This window comes from Cucurbita maxima, unplaced genomic scaffold (assembly GCF_002738345.1).
Source record: "Cucurbita maxima cultivar Rimu unplaced genomic scaffold, Cmax_1.0 Cma_Scf00014, whole genome shotgun sequence".
NCBI lineage: Eukaryota > Viridiplantae > Streptophyta > Magnoliopsida > Cucurbitales > Cucurbitaceae > Cucurbita > Cucurbita maxima.
The window spans coordinates 1,359,392-1,385,883 of record NW_019272030.1 but is presented as its reverse complement, the minus strand read 5'-3'; the positions used below and the strand labels follow the sequence as shown (position 1 = coordinate 1,385,883).

The 26,492-nt window shown below is 34.9% G+C and overlaps 4 protein-coding genes across 6 annotated transcripts; 2 read left to right on the top strand and 2 right to left on the bottom strand.

The window, feature by feature from the left end:
- The first annotated feature begins 4,194 nt into the window (after window positions 1-4,194).
- On the top strand, window positions 4,195-13,372 carry LOC111489089 (beta-catenin-like protein 1). Its single transcript, XM_023137118.1, has 8 exons — window positions 4,195-5,373; window positions 6,426-6,510; window positions 7,361-7,457; window positions 7,580-7,643; window positions 7,721-7,777; window positions 9,531-9,568; window positions 10,019-10,100; window positions 13,055-13,372. The coding sequence occupies exons 1-8, from the start codon at window positions 4,306-4,308 to the stop codon at window positions 13,142-13,144; spliced, it is 1,581 nt and encodes a 526-aa protein (XP_022992886.1). The 5' UTR covers window positions 4,195-4,305; the 3' UTR covers window positions 13,145-13,372.
- Window positions 13,373-15,008: 1,636 nt separating this feature from the next.
- Window positions 15,009-17,454, top strand: LOC111489382 (uncharacterized protein At1g65710-like). Its single transcript, XM_023137575.1, has 2 exons — window positions 15,009-16,256; window positions 16,352-17,454. The coding sequence occupies exons 1-2, from the start codon at window positions 15,009-15,011 to the stop codon at window positions 17,267-17,269; spliced, it is 2,166 nt and encodes a 721-aa protein (XP_022993343.1). The 3' UTR covers window positions 17,270-17,454.
- Window positions 17,455-17,546: 92 nt separating this feature from the next.
- Window positions 17,547-22,047, bottom strand: LOC111489226 (WAT1-related protein At3g02690, chloroplastic). Of its 3 annotated transcripts, none has more exons than XR_002719341.1 (7): window positions 21,188-22,047; window positions 19,920-20,042; window positions 19,127-19,276; window positions 18,588-18,759; window positions 18,203-18,263; window positions 17,932-18,103; window positions 17,547-17,793 (listed from the first exon to the last, which is right to left on the bottom strand). XR_002719341.1 is itself a non-coding variant. In XM_023137338.1 (7 exons), exons 1-6 carry the CDS (start codon window positions 21,866-21,868, stop codon window positions 18,001-18,003), a joined length of 1,290 nt encoding a protein of 429 aa, XP_022993106.1. In that variant the 5' UTR covers window positions 21,869-22,047; the 3' UTR covers window positions 17,561-17,793; window positions 17,959-18,000. The 3 variants fall into 3 exon arrangements, 1 of the variants encoding a protein (XP_022993106.1); XR_002719340.1 differs by having other exon boundaries at window positions 17,561-17,802; window positions 17,837-18,103; XM_023137338.1 differs by having other exon boundaries at window positions 17,561-17,793; window positions 17,959-18,103.
- A 2,442-nt stretch (window positions 22,048-24,489) lies between these two features.
- On the bottom strand, window positions 24,490-26,379 carry LOC111489657 (probable acyl-activating enzyme 5, peroxisomal). Its single transcript, XM_023137979.1, has one exon. It carries the CDS (start codon window positions 26,252-26,254, stop codon window positions 24,569-24,571), a length of 1,686 nt encoding a protein of 561 aa, XP_022993747.1. The 5' UTR covers window positions 26,255-26,379; the 3' UTR covers window positions 24,490-24,568.
- Between the last annotated feature and the right edge of the window lie 113 nt (window positions 26,380-26,492).

The following is a 26,492-nucleotide window of genomic DNA, read 5'->3' as shown; positions in this document are numbered from 1 at the left end:
TAGCTAATGTTACTTCATCCTTTGTTTTTAGTACCAATAATTGTGACATCTCAATTGTATTATTTTTATAAGGGTGTGGAAATCTCCCCTAATACACGTGTTTTTAAATTATGATGCTGACAGAAATGTGTAACGGGTCAAAAATGGACAATATAGATGAGTTTTAAAACTGTAAGACTAACGATGATACGTAACGGGTCAAAACAGACAATGTCTGCTAGCAATAGACTTAGGTTGTTACAGATCGTGTCAGAACCGAACATCAAATTGTGTGTGAAAGAGAACCCAAAAAGGTGAATTGTGAAATCTCAACTCAGGCAGAGAGGAGAACAATAGTAACTAGTCAAACCAAACAATATATGCTAGTGCGATGAGCTTCACCTATTACATAAATAATAAAACTATTCAATCATCTCACTTCTATATTATTAGACTAAGAAAATTAATTTTATTTAATATTATAGGGAAGGTTATTATGAATTATAAATATTTTATTTAAAACTTTGTATTATTTTTCATAATTCATAAAAAAAATAAAAAATAAACTTGTTTAAAATTTGAAAATATGTATAAAATAAATAATAATAATAAAATTAAATATTTATGAAAATAAAAAATATTAAAATAGATGATTAATTGTGAAAATGAATGAATTTAATAATTATTTTTTTTGTAAATTTAAGAATGATCTACGTAACAAAGTCATTGTACGGGAAAGGAAGAGAGAGACATTAAATACGGTAAAACTACGTCATTCATTAAATGATGTGACTAATTAATATTAAAATATTAAATAAAAAAGAAAAGGATAAAATAAGATAAAAAGAGAATTGTGTGGATAATAAAGGAGATCACACGTGGACAGGTCAGCCCAATCAGCGGAGGATAACGTTATCATAAATTCACTTTACCGATACGCTGTATCCTTAGCTGCACACGTGGCAAACGTGGGAACTGAGATGGTCCCGTCCTATTAGGATTACCCACCCAGTGTATGGCCCACTCGACCTAAAATTACACATTTTAGTCGATGGACTTTAAAAACTTAATCATTTTTCTCTCAAAAATAAAATAAAATTTTATAATTATAATTTTCTTATTATAATTATAGACAGATAATATTTTTAAAAATTAAAATAAAAAATATTTTAAATGAATTTAAATAATTATCTTAAAAAAAAATTGAGAGTCACTTACTATACCTACACTAAAAAAAAAATTAAATATGTTTTATTTTAAATAATTTTATATTAGGGTGATAGTTTCAATTATTTTCTTAAAAATGTTTTATAGTGTAATTAATATCATTGTGTATTAGTTAATAATTAAATATGTCAATTCCTAATGTTTTTTTTATGAAAAACAAGATTTATTTAGTTTAGAACGTTTGTATTTTTTATTGTTTAATAAATAAAATATTAATTACAATCTAATTTAATCGTCATAATTATTCATAATTACGAACCACATCTATTGCATTAATAGTATAGGTATTAAATATATGGTATATTTTGTATTTTATATTGAACTTAAATTAATAAATTATTAGCACAACACTAATAAAAAAAATCCTATTTTTAGCTTTGTATTTATATATATAAAAATATATAATTTTATAATAAAAAAACCTTAATTTTTTTTTAAAATATGTTAATATTTAAGCATTAATACTGTATTTAAGAAATATCTAATTTTCAAATAACATTAATACCTCTAACTCTTATAATAATAATAAAAAAAATTAAAAGAAGTTTTTTATTTTTTTACTTTTAAAAAAATTCTAATGATATTAAAAAAATTAAAAGCCTGGAACTATGGTAGAATTTAATAATATTTTTAAATATAATAATAATTTCAAGATTATTATTTTATTATTATTATTGTGGTAGTTACTTTCTAGGGCTAGAAAATGGGGATACACAGTGGAGGTTGGCGGGGTCAGCGGCGGCCTTTGATTGGTTAAATTTGTCGGAGTTTTGTCGTGTAGTGTGAAAACTGGAAAGTGCTTCTACGTGTAAATGAAATGAAAATGAAAGACCCAATTCCAACGAAACACCACCACGACCACCACCACAGGCTTCGACGGTTAACCTTTCGACGCGTTCCCTCCTTTTTTTTTTTATAATTATTTTCACATCCCTATACTTTATAATATTTGTCTCCATCCCCACACGTCTCTCGTTGGTCGTTACCAAACTAATCACTTTCTCGAACACTCAACATTTGAGTTCTCTCGACCACGATCCAACTGGTTACAGCGTTATGCTTCCAAATCGAGGCTACTTGTAACAATCCAATTTAGGTTGACTATCAGGTTAGCATTTTCTTAGTCGGGTTGACTCGACCTACTAAAAATAGGATTTACAATTCAACCCAATGTATTGTAATTTTAAAATTATTATAAAAATTTAAAAATATTTTTATTTTAATTATGGATGTAACATGTATGTAAATAAATATGATTTTTTTGTAATTGAAAAAAACAACACGACACGACAGGTCAACCTAACCCCGAGGTTTTGTATGTTATGGATTAATGACTAAACTACAATTAATTGGTTGCTAATGCTATTTATCTATCTACGTTTCTTTACTTATTTGGTTTAGTAGACAAATTACTACAATTTATAGCCATAATCAATTATAGTATAATTGCCTTTTAAAAGCAATTAGGTTTTATTTAATATTGAATATTCTTATTGTTTATAAAATAATTTTTTAATACAACAAACACGAAATATCGAGATTTAAACTTCTTATTTAAAAAAATATATATACACATATCTATTATCGTTTAATTATGTTCATGATTATTAAAGGTGTTCATATAACCCGATAACTCAACCAGCTTAGATTACCTATCTCAAACCATAAATGTTGGATCGGGTTAGATTTTTTTTTTTCAAGTTAGGTTGGATTGAATTTTTAAAATATCAAAATTCGGGTCGAGTTGACTTTTTTAATTGGATCGACTCGATCAACAAAAAATTAAGGTTATAATCCAACTACACTGCTCGTAAGATTATTATGAAAAATTGAGACATTTTTTCTTCCAATAGTAATAATATCATAAATAGATTCGAGAATTCAAATTTAAAAATATAATATCTTTAACCCTTGATCAAATATTAAGCTATTTTATTATGGAGATTTAAACTTATATTAAATGTAAAAATAATATACAATTTTGAAAATGTTTATAAAATTTATTTCGTGCTTTACTCGAATTCTCAACGGTTACATAACCGGGCCTGGGCCTGATCGTGGGCTTGGGAGTTGGGTCCACATTATACCGTTCAGAGCCCAGCCCATTTTATACAATTTTTGGTTTTTTAAAATAGAAAATTGTTTTTATTTGGAGCTTAACCTAAATTATAATAAATTAAAATATATGCGTTTAGAAAGAATAATATAAATTTATTATATTTTAATTTTTAAAAGAATAAAATATATAATTAACTATTTAGTTTGATTATTATACTCCTTATCTAAGAGTAAAAGTTTATATAATTTTATTAAATTCATTATACGAAAATAATTGTTAAAAATATTTTATATAAATTTAAAAAATTAAAATACAATAGTTTTTAATTCCTTATAAAAAAATGATGTTACCTTTCATTTCTGTTAATTTGTTTTTTATTTTATTTTAAATGTACTTAATTAATTACTTCATTTTAGTTTACTAAAATTAAAATATAATTAATTATTTAATTTGAATACATCAATAATAATATATTTAATTCATTTTTACGAATAAAATTTTATTAAATAATGAATTACTCAACTTTTAATATGATTTAAAAAATAGTTTCGAACTCTTCCCAAATCCAAAAATAATAATATGTTTAAAAAATATTTATGAAATTAATTTTTTTACCTTTTAGTATTAAAAAAAATTTAAAAAATTATTATCTTCAATAGACAAAAACCTGTAAAACACTTCCTAGATTATTTTTAAAAGTTTTAATTTATATTGGTATTTTTTTTTTTTTTTTTTTTTTAAGGTTTAAAGGTATTTTAAATTTTTTTACTAGAAATTTTGAAAGATATTTTTGAAATACTTAAATTACAAAATATTTATAAAAAAAATTATTTAAAAAAAAATAAAAATATTTTTATTAATTGAGTTATAATTTTTATTTAATTGCTTAAACAAAAAAAGAATAGGATGGTAGAATATTAAGTTGTAAACACCCTGCCGCTAAGTTAACTTCAATCTCATATTTCTGGTTTGGTTTCAACCGGAGTACGAACCATAAACATCATCTCACCCGCGGGAATATTTTTCTGTGTGTGAATTTGATGGAAATCGCCGGCAACCGGAACCACAGCTCTCATCCAAAGCGGAAGCGCGACGACATAGCCACCAATGGAGCTGACCATATCGACTTGGCTCTCCTCGAAGCCGTCGAGAAGTCCCAAAAGGTAGTCGAAGTATTGGACCTTCGAACGGTGAAGAAGCTCTCTCTCTCGTTCGAACGCCGTCTCAGAGACAACACCGAAGCTCGCCTCAAGTATCCCGACCAGCCTGAGCGCTTTGCTGATTCTGAAGTCGAGCTTCACGATGAGATTCAGAAGCTCAAAGTGCTCGCCGCCGGTCCCGAGCTGTACCCTGATATCGTCAAACTTGGTGTAGTTTCGTCCGTCGTTGACCTCCTTTCGCATAGTAATACTGATATTGCTATTGATGCGGTCCAATTGATCCAGGATTTGACTGACGAGGATGTTCTTGAGGATAACGATGAACCTGCTCGCGTGTTGGTCGATGCGCTGATTGAGAATAATGTTCTTGATCTGTTGGTTCAGAACTTGCATCGATTATCGGAGACGGACCCGGACGAGATGAGTGCCGTTTACAATACCCTAGCGACCATTGAGAACTTGATTGAAGTGAAACCGGTAGTTGCCGAGTTGGTCTGTGAGCGCACAAAACTAATGAAGTGGTTACTTGGGAAGATTAAGGTAAGGGATTTTGATAGCAATAAGCAGTATGCATCGGAGATACTGGCGATACTTTTGCAGAACAGTACGGTGAATCAGCGAAGGCTTGGACAGATGAACGGGGTCGATGTTGTTCTTCAAGCGGTTGCAATGTACAAGTCCAAGGACCCCAAGAGCCCTGATGAGGCTGAGATGGTGGAAAATTTGTTTGATTCTTTGTGTTGTTTGTTGATGCCACTGGAGAACAAGGAAAGGTTTGTGAAAGCTGAGGGTGTGGAATTGATGATAATTATTATGAAACAGAAGAAATCCGCCTATGGGTCAGCTATAAGGGCTCTTGATTTTGCCATGACAAATTACCCGCCTGCTTGTGAACGATTTGTTGATGTGTTGGGGTTAAAGACGGCCTTTGCTGCCTTTATGGGTAAGGTAGGGTAAATTACATAACTTCCTCTAGTCCTTGCATTTTGTTGTTTTTCTTATTTTCTATTATTGAATGTAGTTTAGAGTTGAATTGTGACATTCATAGAGTAGCACGGAATGATTCTGAATTTAAAGTTTGCATGTGTGATAATCAAATTATGATTCTGGGATCATATGGAAACATAAATCTGATTGGAAAGCGAGTCCATGGTACAATCTTATATTTATTTTGTTAATTTATCCGTTCGTTTGCCAATAGCTTTCGCACTTCTGAACACATATAGAGAGAGACATCTTATCAAAAAGAGATTTGAATTCTGTCTTCGGTGGCATCTTGTTTCTTAAAATACAACTGGAAAAGGCTTATGTTATGTGAATGAACTAGAGAAGGTCCTGAATTTCACTGCTTCTTAGCGAGGATGGTAGTGTTTATTGGTTGTGATGCGGAAAATAAGTCTTTTTTTCATTGGTTTAATTAGCAATTCGGGCTGCATTATGATTAAATTGGAGGAAAAGAAAGACGTTTCTTATTATTCCATTTCTTCACTTTACAATCTTGTAAACGCTCTTAATTCCATTTCAATGGCATCAGATTCACTGGTTGGAACAATCATTGGTTGAGCTCCTACCAAGCCCTTTGAATCATAAGTTATTCAAGAAAAAGCAGAGATATAAGGGGGAGTTGTGGAAGGTTTCTAGGTTTATTTTCTCTTATGGGCCTAACTGGCTAAGGCTTTTTGTAATTACCAAATGGATTTTTTGATTTTATATTGAAGTGTTCTTTCTTGTCTTTCTTTGGGCTTCTTTTTTGTGTGGGACTTTTGTTTTTGTACCTGTGTATTTTCTTTCATTTCTCTTGATTAAAGCTCAATTTCTTATTAAAAAAACAATGCATTTTTTCAAACGTAGCTGTCTTACTATGGAATTAGGTTTTGATATAAATGTGAAATTGATGTCTAAATCTTTCGTTAATACATTTTTCTGTGAAATTGTTCCAAAATTTGACTTTCTAATCACTTATTCGATGATGCTTACTTCACATGCTTTAAACTTTGTAGATCCTTTTGAATAAGAAAAACAAGAAAGAGCGTTATCAAGAGGAGTTGGAAGAACGTATCGTGTCTCTTATTGCATCATTATTTGGTAAGCAGGCAAGTGATATTGTACATATGTTCTTTAGCATCTGTGTTTATTATTTAACAAATTTTGCTCCTTTCTGGCTGCTGCGAAGATATTCCTTCCACTTATATGACAATCTTTCCAACTTTTAGTATTGGATATGAACACCATTGAGTTTGGGGTTGAAAAGGTTGGTTGTACCGTATTCCTTAGCATTGAGTTTGAAGTTATTATAGTATGAGAGATGTAGAGATGGTCTGATACTGGACTGTTGAACTTGAACTGATTTAGAATGACAATAATTTGACAACTTGGCTGTCTGCAATACCTTGGATACTTCCCTTCGTTAAAGAATTTTCGTAGAGCAAAACAGTGGTTGCAGCCTTTTGTTCCCTTTGCCTTGAAAATAGTTTGGCCAGCTTGATAGGCCTGCCTTATGTTTAAATGAATACTGATACTAAATCTGTCAAGGGGTAAAGGAAAAGAAAATCCTGGACTGGCAGTAGAAGTGCAAAAAAGCACAAGTCTTTTTAATACTGCTCAAATCATGTAAATAGTGCTGGAGAAACAATTGGCTCAATGAAATTGTACGGTTTATTCACTGTGGTTTTATATTTACAGTGCTTAAAAATATGGTTGACATCATTTTTTTTATGTTTCAAGGGCTGTTACATTTTTAAGCTCTTTACTTATTAGACGCTCATCTCTTAATGCGATGATATGTTTCTGTTTTAAGAGTTAGTCGTTGTATTCCAATTTTCATTTTATTGCAATCGTTGGTCACAAGCACGTGGAAATACCCAGCTTTCTTTATCTTTTTAATCTATGCTTTCTCCTATTCTTAGTTTCAACTAATGTTCCTTGCCCTTACCAGGTGGTATTTTGAGGGGTACCAGAAAGGAAAGGTTGTTGTGTAAATTTGTTGAAAATGAGTGTGAAAAGATAGATCGGCTGATGGAACTCTACTTAAGGTGGGTTCATGTTCACTTCTATTTCTTTGCACTCCTATCGTTCAGAGATGAAGTCCTCTATTTATTTATTTCCTCGAACAAATAATATTCTGGCATGATATATGATAGTTTTATTTTTATAGATATTCTGATAGAGTCAAAGTGGAGATGGAGCGGCTAAGCGAGATTGAACTCGATGATTTAGAGGTTCCATGTGATATATATATTTAATTTCATACATTTTAGTAATTAGTTTATGCTCTAATATGCACCCAAAATTGCAGATGGACGAAGAGGAAAAGTACAACCGCAAATTAGAGTCTGGACTTTATACCCTTCAGGTTTGTCTTCGTGATTAATGTTTTATTACTATAAAGCTTGTTACTCAATGGACTTTGATGATTGGTGCATACGTTAATGTTGGGTTGTTGTAACAAGAGATAGTTAATCTCTCAGTCCCTGTGGATCATTGATATGAGTTGTTTCACTCGATATTGTGTTGTATAAGCTGGGGATTAACTCCTGCTGAAGCTTTTATGTTCATCAAATGCTATGACAGCTTGTTCTGTAAAATAGTGTTTAAAAACAATTGATAAGAATTTTGATTAAGTAGCTTGTATTATTTAGATTTTGGAGCAACTATTTATGGAACTATGATTTTAAAAGGAGCAACTTCATTTATCCTTAGAAACAAGCTACCCTTGAAAATGATGCAAGAGAAAATACGGACAAATAACTTTTAGAATGCATTAAGCCAAACATGTTTTGGCTGATAATATGGATTTTATTTGTCTGAGATCTTCTCCATGATACATTTTTTAAGAACATCCAGACAGTTCTATATCTTACACTTAAACCGGCATTATCCTTGGGTCCAATGTTTCATAAAATTGACTTATTAAACTTTGTTTTATTATTTTATTTATTTATTTTTTGATAACCGGGAGCTGGAGCTTTTCTCCCCTATATCTGGGGGCATCTGCGCCCAAAAGGCCTGAACCCGGTAGACATCATAAGTTTTTTGGTATGAAGGTTTAAACTTAGAGACCTCTAAATCAATATAGGATAAACTGTGATGTCCCACATTGGTTGGAGAGGAGAACAAACCACCATTTATAAGGGTGTGGAAACCTTCCCCTAGCAGACGTGTTTTAAAGCCTTGAGGGGAAGCCCGAAAGGGAAAGCCCAAAGAGGACAATATCTGCTAGTGGTGGATCTGGGCCGTTACAAATGGTATCAGAGCCAGAAACCGGACGATGTGCTAGCCTTCTCGCTGTTCCCCGAAGGGGGGTAGACATGAGGTGGTGTGCTAGTAATGACGCTGGTCCCAAAGAGGGGTGGATTTGGGGGCGGTCCCACATCGATTGGAGGAAGGAAAGAGTGCCAACGAGGTCTCTGGGCTCCCGAAGGGGGTGGATTGTGATGTCCCACATTGGTTGGGGAGGAGAACAAACCACCATTTATAAGGGTGTGGAAACCTTCCCCTAGTAGACGTTTTTTAAAGCCTCGAGGGGAAGCCCGAAAGGGAAAGCCCAAAGAGGGCAATATCTGCTAGCGGTGGATTTGGGCCGTTACATAAACTTTCTTTTAATTTGATTTCCTAGAATTTAGAAATGTCAACCTTTCTTCCTTACATGCAAGTTTTACAGTTTTTAGGCTTGAAGGCATGTTATCCTACTGCTTGATAGTTTTTATCTTTGTTGATCAAAGTTTTATTGACAAAAAACAAATAAACACTTGAATTCCTTTGAGGAGATGAAGCAAAGTTTATCGAGGGATGTCATTCATATTTCAGCATTAGATGAAGTATATAGTCTTTGCTGGAAAATATTTTTATGTTCTTTATTGCAGGAAAATCTTTTTATGTTCTTTATAGTATTTTATTATCTATTAAGGTTTTTATTGATAAAAAACGAAAATAGTCTAGCATAAATTTTGTGCGCATCAGATTGGAGGCACATTTTGAAATTCATTTAAAGGTGGGATTTATGAGTAGCTTAAAAGGTTCCAATGCTTGAAAATTTGAAATTCTTTACGTTGTCAATTATTTTCAATTCTCAATAGGGGTATTAACATCAATCCTTGTTCTTGCAGTTGATTGCTGTTATTTTGGGACATCTATGGTGCTCCGAGTAAGTGTTGCATCAAACTACATTCATGATGTTCTCATTTTATGTTTCTTTTTCTTTTCTTTTCTTTTCTATTTTTTTTTTCCTTAAGGAAAAAATTGAAATTTATTGAACAATGGGTTCTTGTTTTCCATTTTCTCTTTTTTATGAGAATATATATATATATATATATGTTTGGCGATTATTTTGCCTTATTTTCTAAAATTTTAATTTAAGAAAGTGAAAGATTTACTTTTAAAATACGTATTTGAAAGTATTATATTCAAATTTATTATATCATTTTGATTTTTAAAAATATTATTATACTGTTATTACCAAGTTGGAAAGAAGAAACCAAAACAATTAGAGGTGGGAGAACAAGAAATGGTTACCAAACATAAATGCAATGAGAAATTAGAACATAACCTAATGATCTCTTTGAGATTATGTTTCATTTGATTGTTTCTCTTGTAGACACTCTCAAATGAGAGCAAGAATTGAATTATTGCTCAAGCAACAAAAACTCACTAGGCAGGACATCAAGAACATTCTTCAGGTCTGCCTCTCACTCGACCTTTTTTTCTCCAATTTATATATACATTTTATTTTTGTTTTGTCTTGGATGAGAAGTATGATGTTTAAGCAACCATACGGTAGTAAGTTAGGACCTTTCTGGCATACTTTTTGGATATTAATTATGTTTTCAGAGTCACAGAGTCGAGTGGATTTAACAAATATCTATTTGACAGATCTGTTTGCATTTTATGTGTTCACATAGTGGAAATTCTTTAAACAACCTTTTTATGTTATTGGTATTTTCCATAACTACCCTTATTTACATGGTTTATAAATATAATATCAAACATATTTTGAGTAACTTCTGAAATTGGGATCCAATCTATATATATGTTACCAAACACACATTTGAAAACACTGAAAACATACCGTTCAATTATGTATTTCACTGAATCCTTCTTTATTTAATAAATCCTTTGTTTTCCAATTGTTGTTTTTAGATCACTAGTTGAATACACCCTTATAAACCCACTTATTTCGTCTTTTTGGTCTCTATAGAAGTGACTCCTCATGATCTAGGTGTTCTTTATGTTGCATTTCTTGCCTTATCTCTTGTTCTACACAACTTTTTATTCGTTCCATTCAAAGAGAAATATTAGTCCAATAAATCCAGTATATTGATTACAAAGCTGACTTTTGAATTATTATATTTATTTTTGTTTCATAAGAAATTAATAATTTCATTGAAATTATGAAGTAAAGGCAAGCTCAAACCAAGATATTATAAAAGGGCCTAATTGAATACAAAGGAGGAAATGGTATTATAATGAAAATGTTGAGAGAGAGGACCAAGTGGAAGAAAGATTTACAAAATCATTCCAAAATTTCTTTGAAGATCTTCCAATCTCTTTTTTCGCTCTGTTTTGATAGTCCAAATGGTCCAAAGCATAGTCTCTCACATAATCCACAATTTACTAGTAAGATCCCTGCCCATTCCCTACTAAGCCACTTCTTCCTGGAGTTCCTCATGTCCTCTAGTTACTTTCCTAGATTCTCCTTCCTTTCCTTTACCTCACACATGTGCATCTATCCATTTTTCGATTCTTCTCTCATAAATTGTGTGTTTGGAGGCTTATAAATACTTCGTTCCCATAGAGCCAACTTGTCCTCCAAGTGGAAGCCAAGAAATTACAAAGCCATGTAACGTGGCGAGAGCGAACTATTCTTTTTGTTTTTTACTGAAGGTGGAAGTTGAGAAATTGTTGAGCTGATTGGTCTACTGACTCTAAAGGGGCCTTCTTGGTTGACATGCCCTTCCGCTAGGTTAAGGACCTTCAAAGCCTTACAACAATATTTTTAACAACAAACACTCAAAGTCATCACTGGTTTGATCTATAGCAGCTCAAAATTGAGATTGCGAGGAAGTGGCAACATAGAGCTATTGTGGCCTACAACTTGTTGAAGTTGAAATGCACGAAAGACTTGATTTGCCCACTTTTTAGTGGACCTCCTTACGCTTGGAATTGCTGTACTAATCCAATTTTTTTCAGCCCAACGAATGCCTTGTCTGAGAACATATGGTCTCTATCCAAAAGACGTTGATCAACCTTTTAAATTGCCAATGAGGCTTGCAAGGAAGGAAAATGGATGGGTAGGGGCTTTTAGAGGGTTAAACCAGCTTGTCCGTTAGTTTTGTAGTCAGCTCTTGATTGTAGGTACTCCTGCCCCTTGCAGAACCAGAAAGTGATCTTTAATTACCGTCAACTCTAAACAAGCCTCAATTTTCCCGTTGATGACTTCCATTTCTACAAAACTACATTTCCACAAGCTGACAGCTTCGACATGCTGAGTTCTGCGACTTCTGGGATAAGGAATTCAAAGCCCCATTAAAATTTGTTTGCTTGTACTAAATATCAAAATCATATCATATAGGGTGCTTGAATTGCCCACCAATTAGTCACTATTCTAAAAGAAATTTCAAATAGGCTTCCATTTTTTAACCCCTATAGGCTATAAGTTAGCCAATACCTTTATCGTAGATGGCCTTATATTTACTTCTGAAAAACGTAAGACCTGACTGAAATGAGGCAGGGTCCTTGCATAAGGGCATCTCCACAATAAATGGTAGGCCATGACAGAATCGAAACCTTAGTTTATTCTTGAACTTTACTTTTCTCATTAAGAAGAAGAGAAGAGCTTCGATGATTAATGACTAGACTTAAGCCAGACAAGTTCTTACCCCTCGAGGAGTTTGAGATGTTTGAAAATACCCTCCAAAGTCTTGGATTCCTGTCTCTGATTAAAAACTTCGAACTCTTTCTAAAGCTGCTATTGGAGTGGATGAACCCTTCTCAAGATTAGTAATAGTGGGTATGAGCATAATGTAAAGAGTGGACGTCTTGGTACATCAAGTAGAAGCAATGGCAAATAACGAAGCAAGGAATAAAAAGGGTTGATTGTTCAAACTTGATTTCAAAAAGAAAGATTTTTGTTTGTCTCAGGGTAGCATGCTCCCCTTCACTTGCAAAACTTTCGTTATTGGGTTAGCCATACACTTCACACGTTTCTTGGATAAGAATATACAACGCACTAGAACGCCCTTATCGACGATCCTTTACTCTGACAGCATCTAAGGTTCTTCGAATAATGTGATATCTCACACCGGATAAATCCTTAACTCTTCCCCCTCTTACTAAGACTACTAACTCCACGGACTCTCATGCACCCATCGTCTTGCTACGCCTACGTTGGATTGGGAAACTTTAGGCCCCCATTATCTTCTTAGGAACAAATCTGTGGGTGGCTGTGTAATCACTTTTCACAGATTCATAAAGAAATTCAATTCTATATAGAATAATGTTCTTCACGTGCTTAGTAGTGAAGTGCCTGCTATATTATTTTGTCCTGAGTTTTGTTATTCTTTCAACAAGAATATGTTTTCTTTCAAATACTCTAAATTAATCATTTCAATTCGTTTCGTTTTGTGAATCAAAGGAGTATCACGACAATATCGGAGATCTTGATGGACCAGAAGAGAAGGAGCGAACGCAGGGGAAAATTCAGAAGTTCATCTCAGCTCTTTGATTGTTCACTTACCCTTCTTTTCTTGGTTTAGCTAGTTTTTAGGACACTGAATTTGCATACGATAACTTTTCTTCTCTCTCATTTTAAAAATGTTTAATAGATTTATCAACTTTTAATTTTACGCAGATAGTTTTTGAGCTTTTTTTTTTTTTTTTGTCTTTAGGAAAGTTTCTTATTGATCCCTAAACTTTTAATTTTAAGTATAATAGAATTTTAAAATTTCAATGATGCGTTGATAGGCTGCTTACAAATTCATAAAACGTTACCAATTCATAAAACGAATTGACCTAGTACATGTAAATTATATTTTATGTGTAAGAAAAAAAATTGTGAATTTTAAAAACTTACTATTAAAGTTGGAAGAAAAAAAGGGAAGAAAATAGTAAATGATGAATTAGCGTTTTTTAAGGAAAATGTTTGTTGTCTGTTAATCATAGCTTTTTCCTCGGAACTAATTGTTTGAGTAATTATGGAATTCAATCATAAAAATACAGAATTAAAATATTAAATGCCATTAAATAAATAAATAAAACAAATCACAAGTTATTCCTTTGGTGGAGCCTCCTGGTTTAAACAATGGTTTATTTTGTACCTAACTCTTTGTCTTTGCATTTAATGTTTTTGCAGTTAACAAAAATAATCTAACATACTAAAAAAAAAAAAAAAAGTATATAAATGAAAATTTATATAACACCAAAATCATTTGATTGTTTATATATATATATATATATCGGAGTTATACACAGCATATGAGTGAAATTATATAAACACAAGAAAAAAAAACGATGTAAAAATTGAACAGACTAATTAAAAGGCCTAATGAAAGACGAATGAAATAATTCTTAATTTGAATAATATTCATTTTATGATGTCATATAACAGACCTAGTAATAATTTTAATAAAATAGATTTTTTAAAATTCACTTTCCATTTAATTCTCTCACACTCAATTAAAGATGTCCAATTTATATCTTACACTTAGAACTGTTATAATAAAAGAATGTTGTTTTTTTTTTAATACTAATTGGGGACCTCCCTTCGACGTCAATTAGGAGGACGAAGAAAAATTTCTCATAAACGAGATTGGGAATGAGAATTTATTCATTGTTTATATTTAAGGGATGAAGAAAGAGTTCTCGTAATTTTTTTTTTATATATATTTGCTTCATCTTACAATTACCTCCCATTTGATTTCGGCTAGCATTTGATTTCGGCCTATTATATTGGCTAAATGTATAGGGTGTGAAATTAGGTTCAATGTAAAATTAGTTTAAATATTATCACTTTTGTGTCGAAAATTATGTTATAATATTAAAACACTAAAATAAATAGAAAATTGGATGATAATAAAAAATAAAATAAAGGTGAAATAGAAAGTTAAATAATTTTATGGACAGGGAATAAAGGGAGAGAGTGGAAAATAATTTTAAAAAATAGAAGGAAAAAGGCTATTAAATAAAAAGTAACAGCCAAAGTTTATATTTAAAGAGGTGAGAGTGAGAGAGAGAGAGAGAGAGAGAGAGATGGTATTTTCAATTCCATTCAACTTAAGTAACGGCTCTAATTGTCAGAGATCTTTGCCCTCTATCTTTGCCTCTCTGTAACTCAAATTTCGAATTTTTTTCCTCTTTCTCTCTCCTCTTTCTCTCTCTTCATTAAAATAGAAGTTGCAGAATTTTGAAAATGCTTCTTGAACAGAGCGCCACCCGTTAACCCTCTTTTCTTGTCTCTCTGCCTTCTCTTCACTAAACCCACTTTCAAATCTCTCTCTCTCTCTCTCCATAGCTGAGTTTCTTCCATATCCCTAACTCTTTGGAGGATTTCTGGAGTTTAGTCTACTAAAAACTGTTATAGATCCTCTCTAATGGGTGCTTGTTTGAGCAAAAAGAAGAAGACTTTACCTTCGGTTTCTTCTACTGATGTACCTCCAGATACCAGCTCCTGCAATGGCGGCAAACCCATCATCCCAATTTCTCAGCCGCCCACCACTGACCTGAAAAGCAAGAGTAGCAAGAAAACAGGGCAAGAAAATGGTGAGTGGAAAGAAGAAAGAAGTGAGTACCCTGTGAAGAAGGAGGTTTTTGTGATTAAGCACAGGAAGAGCCACGATGGAAGGGACAAAAATGGGGCTTCTCTTCTTGTTCCTCCTCCTGAAGAGGGTAATGTGTCTTCTTCTTCCTGTGAAATTTTGGAGTCTGGAGCTTTGGGTGAAAATTTGAAGGTGGGTTTGGTGAGAACTTCGAGCTGTACTAAAGAGGAAGTTGATGCCATCTTGATTCAGTGTGGAAGATTGAGTCGGAGTTCATCGGCTAAAGGCAATGGAAGAAGGTACTCTGGTTCTAAGAGAAGCAATGATTTTGATCATTGTGGCAGAGATGGTGTTGATTCTGCCAATTTTGGTGATGAAGATGAAGATGGGAAGAATCCCTTTTCTGTTGAGGTTGACGACGTTGGAACTCCGGCGGAGAAACGCCACCATCTAAGGCAGGGCCACCGCCAGTCTTCTAGACACTCTTCCTCTCAAGGAAGGAGGAGAACCCCAAGTAGGGAGAGAGATCAAAACCAACGGTCCAGCAGCAGAGAGAGGCGTGTTAGCCGGTCCCCTGGCCGACGGTCAGCGGAGCCCTCTGCAATGAATACTTCCAATGCCAATGCCAATAACGGCGGTGGCGGTGGCGGTGGTCTCAGTCGACCAGCAAAAATGGTTTCGGTCCCTGCAACAGTCTGTCACATGGAAATGGACAAGAGCAACAATGTCACTGGTGGTTATGGAGACAATGATTCGGCGACAGTGACTGCTGTTAAGAGGATATCAGTTAAAAGGAATTTCGGCGAGGCGACTGCCATGGCGGGTTCAAGGGTTGCTTCATCGCCTCGTTCACAGTCTCCTGCTAGAAACATGGAAATTGTTAAAGCCGCGGACGAAAACCAGCAGCAGCAGCAGCCATCTCTCAGCCGCAGCTCATCAAGAAAAGCAGAGCAATCTCCTTACAGAAGAAACCCATTGAGTGAAATTGATACTAATTCACAGCCACATAAAAGGATCAACAACAGAAGCAAAAAGGAAACGGAAGAAGTGATTGCTAAGGAATCCATTAATGGTGTCTACCAGGTACATTTGGAACCTACACACCCTATTCTTTCATGACTTCAAGTGTCCAGAAAGTCTTTTAATATTGATTCATACCTTGCAATCTTTTGTCACAGAAGCCAAAAACTGATTCCAAAAGTGGTCACAAAGTAACAGTTTCCCAAGTGAATAGCAACAAATCAGGCAGCGCAGCTACCAGAGCTGTTGTGAATATTATAGCCTCCACAACACCATTGTCAAACACAGAGGTGGTCGTGGTAGAGCATCAGAAACCCCAGGGACTGGCAAGGAGCAGATCTGCAAGGCAATCAAGAGAATTAGATATTAATCCAGAAGCTTTGCTGAATCAAAGTCAAACACCATCTTACACCAAGATGTTGCTTCAAGACATTCAGAATTTCCATCAAAAGAATGCCAACCCTGTTTCTCTTCCAGCTTGTGTAACCAAGGCCTGTTCCATTGTTGAAGCAGTTGCTGATCTCAATTCAGCAACAGGTTCGAATTTCTCCTGTGTTTTCTCTGAGGATAGAAGCAATCCACCAACATATCAATCCAGTAGAAATGAGCATAGCGTACCTTACAGTGGCAATCTGAAGGGCATGGCTGATATTAGAGACCCTTTTGTTGAATCAGAAGTTGCCATGAATGACGATATTCTGGAACCGAGCTTTCACAAGTACACGACTGTGAGAAGGGGCGGCAGCCCTGTCGTTGCTGCTCGAGGGGGAGATACAGATGATCAGGAATCCTCTGGTAGCAGCAGTTTTGTGGGCAGTGTTCAACAGCACCATTGGGGCATTTCAACTGACTCCTGGACATCAAGACAGAACACCAAAGAGGAAGGCCAGCCACATAATGGCTCAGGGAGTAGTCTGCAATCAAAACCAGGGCTCACCGGAGATGATAACAGGCGGAGAACAGCCGAAAGGAGGGAATCCAATTCCCAAAGAACTGGGATTGGCCGTGGCAGACTCGGAGGCGGTACCGGTAAAGTTCTTCATACAATTCCTGTTGCAGCCACTGGCTCCACCTGATTAGAATTGTATAGATCTCCTCACCTCGGCCATTTGCCTGTTTCTTTTTGTGTTGTTGTCTTTTTCCATTCCTCAGCCTTCTGCATTTTTATTCAGTTGCAAACTTGCAACAATTTCTCCTGTTCCTGTATTCTTCCACTCAATATTAGCAGCGCAAATTATTTCAGTAAATGTGTACTTTCCTTCCACTAGGTTCTTGTTAATATATAAACCATAAACTGAATTATGTCAAGGTTATGAAGCAAGAAAAATATATAAACCATATATGTCAAGGTTATGAAGCAAGAAAAATATATAATTACAATAATTTTATATAACAAATGCCATAATTACATAATTTGAATACAAATGCTATGAATAGGCATCGTCCAACGACGAACGGTCACTAAAATTACAAATGCTACGAATGATCTTCCCCTGATAGTTCAAAACTCACAAGAGATTTGCGCAACGAGGGCTCTTGACTTAGCAGATGTCCATAATCATGCATCATTGCTAAGTGTGTTTGCACGCACAAGATTGATCTGACAAGTATATCCTATCGTCAATGTTTCTGATATGCTGTGTGCACAAGTACTATCAGATTGCAGCACAATAAAGTATTGCATCAAGTATATCCTATCGTGGAAATTTCTTCTAAATTTAGTATTATGTAAACTGGCCCTTCATGTCCGATAATGAAAGGCAACCTTTGTTTTTGAATGTTGAAAGCGTGAACAGATCTTGTGAGCTCATTCCAAACTACTGCCATAGTTGACCACGTATATAGAAACCACAGTGACAACGGCTCCAACCAGTTGAATAGGTGAAAATGTCTCTCCCAAATATAGGAACCTGACATAAACGAACGGAGGAAACATTGACGTGTCTGTAAAGTAGATATTTCACTCATTGTATTTGTGCCCTGTTGTAAAATAGCGTGTAGAACCTTACCCAAAAATTGAAGCAAACATTGGAGTGAGAAAGGTGAGAGAGCTAAGCTTTGTCAAACTACCTGTTAGTAAAAAAAACATCCACAATGGAGAATTAGCACAAAGTGGAGATTAAGTAACGAGCCATGAATGTCTACAAAGTATTATCAAGGGGCATTAAGAATTTGATCAGATGCACACAGCATATCGGAAAACCAGTGAACCTTGAGCTAAATGGATTTCAAAATGCCTATTAACCTGGCACGGTGAGACCTATAAAGTGATGTTATTCTTATGTCTTTGATCATACTTATAATAAAGAATAAAGCAACAAGATGAGAGAATTTGAACTTCAAAGCAAAACACGCCTCAAAAACTAGAGAATGCTATTAGGGAAAGTGTGAAACCTTTTGTTGCACTATAGAAGAAAGAACCGTAGCTAACAGCACTTCCAAATATAGATGCATAAAAGAGTGCTAGTATATCATTTGTTGTAAAATCCTGAAGACTCCCACTGACTGCAGGCTCATGATTAAGGAAACAGATCATCAAAAGCGGAAGACCACCAATCACCATGTGCTGCAACATAAAAAAAATTACATTTATTTGGTTCAATAGACAAAGGCCTTGTAAAACGCATCCTTCAAGTATTTCATAACTTCCAATAAGGAACTCCATTGAAGTTTGATGCTTTCTATATTTAATAGCCTGCAGTCAAAATCATAAAATGATGGGTTAACTGGGTGAAGGGGGCAGGAAATTTCCCATGAGGACTATGAACAAGTACTGAAGGTAGATCAAAAACTAATTTTCTTCAATCATGCGATCATATACATTTTTAATAAGGTTGACGAAAAGGGTCCACTAAAAAAATCTGTATACTGAAATGCATAAGAAAGAACAGTGATATGATTTCATAAAAGATCACTTCAACGGTTGATCCTACCCATCCAGTTGCCATAATAGGATCAGAATACTTTGAAACCCAGCGGACCATGACAGTACCTACTGCCATGCTCTGTGCAGCTAGAAACATCCACCACTCTCCACTTCCCCACAACGAAAAGCTACTTGCATCTAAAGTAAGTGAAGGAACCTGTCAAACCGAGTGCCACATCAAACAGAAGCTATGCTTTGATAAAGTGCAGATAGATGGGTCGCGTGATTTTGTTGATGCCACCTCTTTTTTTCATATAATATAACTCTTGAACAATCTTACTTACATAATGCTTAAAAGAAAATAAAGACATTCGCGCACACCACGCACAAAAGACCATTATTCTATTGTGGAAGAAAGAGAAAACAAAAGTGGTTTATTTAAAAAAGACAAGAAGCCAAGCTGAGCATTCATAGGATGGTTAAATCAAAGTTTACAAAGAATATGAAAGGTTAGATTGAAATATCAAAAGATTTGATCAGATCGCAGTTCTAAAGATGCCAAAGAGTACACAGTAGTTCTCAAAATCCAGTATAAATTTTATGTTCAGAACCTCCCTGCATTATTAGAGCAGAGTACTATAAAATTACGGTTTTCATTTCTTACAAAAATTGGATCTCATCATCCCAAAAGCTCACCAAACCCGCCAAAAATTACATAAATCAAGCTTGTTGATAGTTTCTCTTTGTTAGTCTCATTAATCATGCACATCTCTATAACCATCCAGTTATGTAATGCATCTGTAAGACAGTAACACTAACACAAGGGCCCCAACTATACCGAGGAGGGGAAAGACGAGTACCTCAAGGAGTATAAGTCCTAAAACTCCAAGTACAAGTCCAGCGGCTCCAACTAAACCGATAGACTCACCAAATAAGAAGGCTGCAAGCACTGCAACGGTTAATGGTTGAGAATCAATTATTACCTGCAATGAAGGCATATGTACAGAAACAAGAGGTATAAATATAATTTTCGTATGATAGTTGAATGAGTACAGAGATGTAGAGAGAAAAGTGCCAAATGTGATTTTTTTCACCCTTTTTTGTTGTTGGAATGAATGATAATATATAAAGCCTACAAAAGCTAAAGTTCCCCCCAGTTGGTACAAATGAGGGAAAGATCATAAATACAAAAGTTCTTATTAAGAGAACTCCAAGTAGAGGAGTATGGGTGGGATGCTATAAATATCAATGGAAAGTAATCGCCATAAGTTTGTCCACATTTCTTAACTTTATTATACTTCCAATGGGAGCATACATGAAATCTATCTTGAGAATGTTCTAAAATTCCTAACGAATATTGCTGCAAATCCGTGTAAGTAAGCCTGGTGTTTTCAATCTACCAGATCTAGCATGAAATACATCGACTAGTGGTGTCTCTCTCTTCTCTCCTGAAATTGTTTGAAAGTCCACATGCTCAAGTACGAACCTACTCCTATAATCTCTAAGATTATAAATTCAGAAAAAACCGACTACTTCCTCCTGGATGTCATTTCCATCTCCATATTCAAATTCAACTTCGTCCTATAACAATTCACAAATCAAAACTCGCCTTCCTTTCAATCAAAATACAACGGAAAAGAGATGAAGTTTCAATCCTGTTCTTCAACCATACCAACCTACATTACTATATCATAGGTTTTGGGGGCAATAGCTGGGCATCAAAGAAATAACATGTGCTGGCATCGTCAACAATTGAACTCGGCTTAAGGGAATGCTGCAAATTACTTGATACGTTTCTAATTGTATGGATCATACACTTCAAAACACCCGGAGGTTAATTTATAAGATACGCGAATTCTTTGTAACCATATATCCATGTTTATCTTTGAATCTTCTTCAAAATCACAAGGGATTCAATATTAAAGGATCCCTTAATCAAGCAAGCAAAGAAGATGAAATAATTTTCTCGTCTTCAGTTGTGTTCTTGATTTCTTTTTTCATTTCTGCCTAACAGCACTACCAACATATACATATACTAATACACCAATTACCAATTCCAGAAATCTGCAATGAACTAAGAAGACATTTACATAACAAAGCAAAAGATGCAAGAAAAAATGGAACTTACACTACCCAAGCCTGCGGATGTCCTCTGCAAGCCTTGAGCAAGAAAGCCCTGAAATAATGTAGCGTCGACTAGAGCAAAAAGAAGAATGGAAATCCAAGCAGAAAACCCAGAAGGAAAGGGGCGACCGCGGAAAGCAGCAAAGGCAATCAAGAGGAAACCGGCAGGTACAAGACGAAAGGCGGAAACGAAGAAAGGACCAGACCTTGGAAGCACCTCTTTCATGGCCACCATAGCCGTACCCCAAAAGAAAAACGGCGAAACCAACACAGCAAACTCCCAGGCTTTCTCCAAGACTGCCACGGAACCATCACCATCATTATCAAAATCGGAAGAAATCCCTAATTCTTCATCAGTCGAGGAAACCACACACTCCACATCCTGAGCAGTCCCCACGCAATCGATCGACTCTGTAAAATCCAAATCGGTATCCGCGCCACTTCTGGTGCAATTCGACACTGGAATTGCAACATAATCGACACGAAACCGGCCTTTCTCATCGTACCTTCTGAAACCTAATTGAAACGGCACACGTCGTCGACGGAGGATTGGCGCTACGGAGGAAATACCCAGTCCAACAATTTGCCTCCTGAAACTGAAAAGAGGGCGACAGTTCGATGGAGAATAAGAGGAAAGTTGAGGAGAAGTGGTTGTAAGAGTGGCAGTGGCTAAACAGCCCGCCATTGTTGTCGTCTCTGCAACGATTTCTTCGCTTCAAACAGGAACCAATTAGGCACCGATAAGCGCTAACATCCCGCCATTACTCTCTCTGTTATCGCTTCAGTCACCACCACAGATCGATTTGGGACACACACAGTCCAAAATCTTACCACTTCCAAACTTGTTGCGTACATGCAGATACGTTCAAATAAATTTTCCAAATTTTTTTTTCAAAATTTTTAAATTTAGGTTAAAATTATGAATTTATTCGATGAAATTCATTTCCATGAGTGGAGTTGGTGACACCAACAACCCGTTATTAAATTATTATTTAATTAACATCTAAAATTTCATAAAACTCAAATATCAAACATGTACAAGTCACAACACATCACGAATATCAGTTACAAATGTCAAATATTCTTAATATTCATGTCAATCTTAAAATTAGAGAAAGTTGGGTCAGACTAGATAATAACCCTATTTTCAAGTTGATCTAGCTGACTCGATGATGTATATCTCGAAAACGTGCATCATGTTAAAAGTCAACATTTAATATGTTCAGTTTCATTCAATCATAACTCAATAGTTATTTTTTGAGAATTGTGCACCGTAACATTTTAACATGTTTTTTCATAAATTAAATAAACTTAGTTCGAGCTCAAATTTACATGACATACTTTTTATATCATACTTCTGAAGTTTTGAGGTGTGATTTAATGGGTATACATGACAGTTTTCATTCACGGTTAGGTCCTTAAAATTTTCCAAATTTTCTCTAAACTCCTTAAATATCTACTAAAATAAGAGAAAATACGAGTACCACCGAAAGTGGATACAAAGTCGAAACAAAAATACTCAAATTGGGCGAAAATATCAGGTTTTGTTTACGTAAACAGTCTCGTGAATAGTGAATGGTCAATATCGAGAATTTTTTCAACTTTTATAAAAGTTTAAAGTATTTTTTTAGACTCTTCTAATTTAAGATTATTATTAAACTCTTAAAATTTTAAGAATATTTTTTTTTAGATGTATATAAAATTGAAAGATATTTTTATCAATCTATGAGTAATGGTTGGGTTAAGAGAATTTTTTAGACCAACCCAAAAGTTCGTGTTGGTAATCCAACCTAACTCTAAATTTTTTACAATCTAATCCAACCCCCGACCCAAAACTTTCGGGTTGGATTGTCGAGCGGTTAAACAATTAAAATTTTATTTATTTTTTTTTTACTAATACACTAATTATAATTATTAATTACAATCTTAGATAAAATATATTAAAAATTCACAAATAAATAAAAAAAAAATTATAATTATTTAAATAAAAAAAATTGGTATTTTAAAATACAACTAAATATAAAAAGTATTTTTAAAATTTAATTTCAAAAAAGAGTTTTCCACCTATCAGGACAAATTGGGTTCAGAAAAAAAAAATTAAATAAATAAATAAAACTAATAAAATTAATTTTTTTTTTTAAAAAAAAGAAACGTTATATTTATGTGAAAAAGAAATTTTCCTACTTTAAATTAAAGTTTAAAAATATTGTTATCAACCTATCACTACCGATTTTGGACAAACCGAAAATTTATTAGTTGGATTGGTAACCCAATTCAACCCTCTAATTTCGGATTGGGTTATTTGTTAGTAAAAATTTAAAAATTTAAAATCTTTTATTTCTCCTCATTTATAATCATTCGAAAAAAATATATTAACAATTTATAATTATTTAAACAAATATATATTTTTTAATGCAAGTTCATAATTATTATTATTTTTAAATTTATTTTAGAAAATATTGTATCAGTCTAATTTTAACAAACAAACAAAAACAAAAAAAAAAAGAGGATATTATCATTTATCTCTTATCAGATAGATCCTGCGAATGGACGTGGTGATGACTTGTGGCTGTCTGCCACTTTCTTCATTTCTCCGTAATAATTTTAATTGATTTCCACGTGGTCAACAATTATTTATTTTCAATCCAAAATTTAAATAATTTTTATAAAAAAAAATCCAAAATTTAATAAAAAGAAATTTTATAATTATTGTGAAAAAGAAATTTGGCTATTTAATAATAAATATTAAAATTTAATTTTAATTTTATTAATTTGAATTTCTGACTTTGGCACTGTTTCCAGTGCTCGAACCCACGTGAAATCGTGGTTGTTGTTCTAATATTTTATAAATAATAATAATAATAAATGTAATTAAAAAAATATATTTTCCTGTTGTTTTTTCCCTTACGACTCTTAGTTGGCCATCGCCGCACGTTTTCTTTTTATTTATTTATTTATTGACTATATTCTTCAATATTTTTTTTATTATTATAATTTAAAAAATTTAAAATCAAAGTACTATTTCTAAAGTTTTATAGTCATTTTCGTGGTCTTTCAATGTCTTTTTTTTAATAAATTAAAATAAAAATTAAAAGTACGCGACCATGATAATTTTTAGGAGTACGAGGTATGATTATTTTTTTTTTACATAAAAAAAATATTTATGAAAGAATATTCCGGAAATAGATAAAATAAGACATTATTATTTTTTTAAATGTCTGATTTAATCTATATATTTTTTTTAATTCTTCTTAATAAAATTAAATTAAACTTAAGCTTATATAATTAATTTGAAAGACAATAATGACGGTTACCGATTCCAATGTTTTAGGATCAAAATAGAGTGTTTATTATATTAATGCAAACGTGGACCAATGAGTTTCTTCTACAAACGGCTCCTCCCGGCTGGGCCCATTGACTTGGCCATTTCTCTGAGGACGAATTTCTGGATCTTTCCGGTCGATGTCTTCGGCAGCTCCGCCATGAACACCACCGTCTTCGGGACCATGAACCGCGGCAGCTTCCCTCTGCAATACTCAATGATTTCCCCTTCTGTCGGACGCCGAGTCAATCCTTCCTTTAAGCTCACAAACGCACAAGGCGTCTCTCCCCAAAACTCGTCCGGACGTGCCACCACTGCCGCCTCGTTTACTGCCGGATTTGTGTACAGAACTGATTCCACCTCCACGCTGCTCAAATTCTCTCCGCCGCTTATAATCACATCCTTCGATCGGTCCTTGATCTCCAAATACCCGTCCGGATGCATAACCCCAACGTCTCCGGTGAAGAACCATCCCTCGGCGGTCATCGCTTTCGCAGTCGCTTCTGGATCTTTCAAATACCCTAGCATCATCGATGAACCTCTCAGAACGATCTCTCCGATTGAAGTTCCGTCTCTTTTCACGCTCTTTCCGGTCTCTGGACACAACACGTCAGCCACCGCCATCGCTAACGTCCGCACCCCCTGCCGCGCCTTCAACCGCGCCCGCTCCGCCGCCGGTAGTCGGTTCCATCCCGATTTCCACGAGCAGCAAATAACCAGTCCACCAGTCTCCGTCAGTCCATATCCATGGCTGACATCGAACCCTAACGATTCGGTTCGAAACAGAACTGCGGCAGGCGGCGGCGCTCCAGCGGTGAGAATCTTGACTGGTCGATCAAGTGGCCGATTGTCAGGGGAGTTTGTTAGCATATTGAGTACCACCGGAGCTCCGCACAAGTGCGTCACGTGATAGCGATGAATTAGGGCAAAAATCGTCGCCGCGTCGAATTTTCGTATACAAACATTTGTGCCGCCTACGGCGGCGATTCCCCATGGAAAACTCCATCCATTAGCGTGGAACATCGGTAACGTCCATAAATAAACCGATTGCTTAGAAACTCCCCATTCAATAAGCGAATCGAGCGTCACCGTGAAAATTCCTCTGTGACAGTGAACCACTCCCTTCGGCGACGACGTCGTTCCGGAAGTGTAGTTCAAAACAATCGGATCCCACTCGCTCACCGGCCTAATCCACTGGAACAGAGGATCCCCTTTCTGAACCATTTCCTCATACGAATCGACAAAATCAGCGCGATTCGAAACAGAGGATGCCGATGACGATGACGAAGACGAATCTTCCGCCGCAGCGTTGTCGGCGATGAGGATTAACGGCGGCCGTTTCATCTCCGGCGGGAACAAGGCCAAGGCATCAGAGATTAATCCACAAGAAGCTTGATCGACGAAGATGAGATTCGTTTCGCAGTGGCGAAGGATGACGGAGATGGTTCGAGAATCGAGGCGGAGATTGATGGTATTGAGGACGGCACCGGCCATTGGAACAGCGAAATGGAGTTCATACATGGCAGGAGTGTTGGGAGAGACGACGGAGACGACTTGGCCTCTCTGGATTCCGATGGATACTAGGGAAGAGGCGAGTTGCAGACATCGACGGTGAGTTTCCGTCCAGGTATAGGTGGTGGAGTTATAGATAATGGAGGGACAATCGCCGTAGACGACGGCGGCTCTTTCAAGGAAGCCGATCGGCGTAAGGGGAGAGGAATTAGCAGGGTTCGGCTTCAAATCCTCCATGGAAACGAATTAAGCTCTGCTCTGTTCCTCCCTCCCCAAATTTGGGAAGCCATGGCAGAGGATTGGATCATATATATATAAAAACTCAACAACTTGTAAGATGATAACGCTGATGACGATGATGACAAGAACCACACGCCATTTTAGAAAAAAAAAAAAAAAAACAAAATTGTTTAAATTTATAACTGCCAAACTATGTTAGGTGTTACTTAGCAACACAATTGAATGGATAATCATA

Coding starts and splice junctions, on each gene's coding strand:
- LOC111489089 (XM_023137118.1), top strand. CDS start 4,306: ATGGAAATCGCCGGCAACCGGAACCACAGCTCTCATCCAAAGCGGAAG. Junction 7,458..7,579: donor CTGATGGAACTCTACTTAAG/GTGGGTTCATGT, acceptor TTATTTTTATAG/ATATTCTGATAGAGTCAAAG. Junction 9,569..10,018: donor GGACATCTATGGTGCTCCGA/GTAAGTGTTGCA, acceptor TTTCTCTTGTAG/ACACTCTCAAATGAGAGCAA.
- LOC111489382 (XM_023137575.1), top strand. CDS start 15,009: ATGGGTGCTTGTTTGAGCAAAAAGAAGAAGACTTTACCTTCGGTTTCT. Junction 16,257..16,351: donor CCATTAATGGTGTCTACCAG/GTACATTTGGAA, acceptor CTTTTGTCACAG/AAGCCAAAAACTGATTCCAA.
- LOC111489226 (XM_023137338.1), bottom strand. CDS start 21,868: ATGGCGGGCTGTTTAGCCACTGCCACTCTTACAACCACTTCTCCTCAA. Junction 20,043..21,187: donor CATCCGCAGGCTTGGGTAGT/GTAAGTTCCATT, acceptor CCTTCATTGCAG/GTAATAATTGATTCTCAACC. Junction 18,104..18,202: donor ATGTTTGCTTCAATTTTTGG/GTAAGGTTCTAC, acceptor CGTTTATGTCAG/GTTCCTATATTTGGGAGAGA.
- LOC111489657 (XM_023137979.1), bottom strand. CDS start 26,254: ATGGAGGATTTGAAGCCGAACCCTGCTAATTCCTCTCCCCTTACGCCG.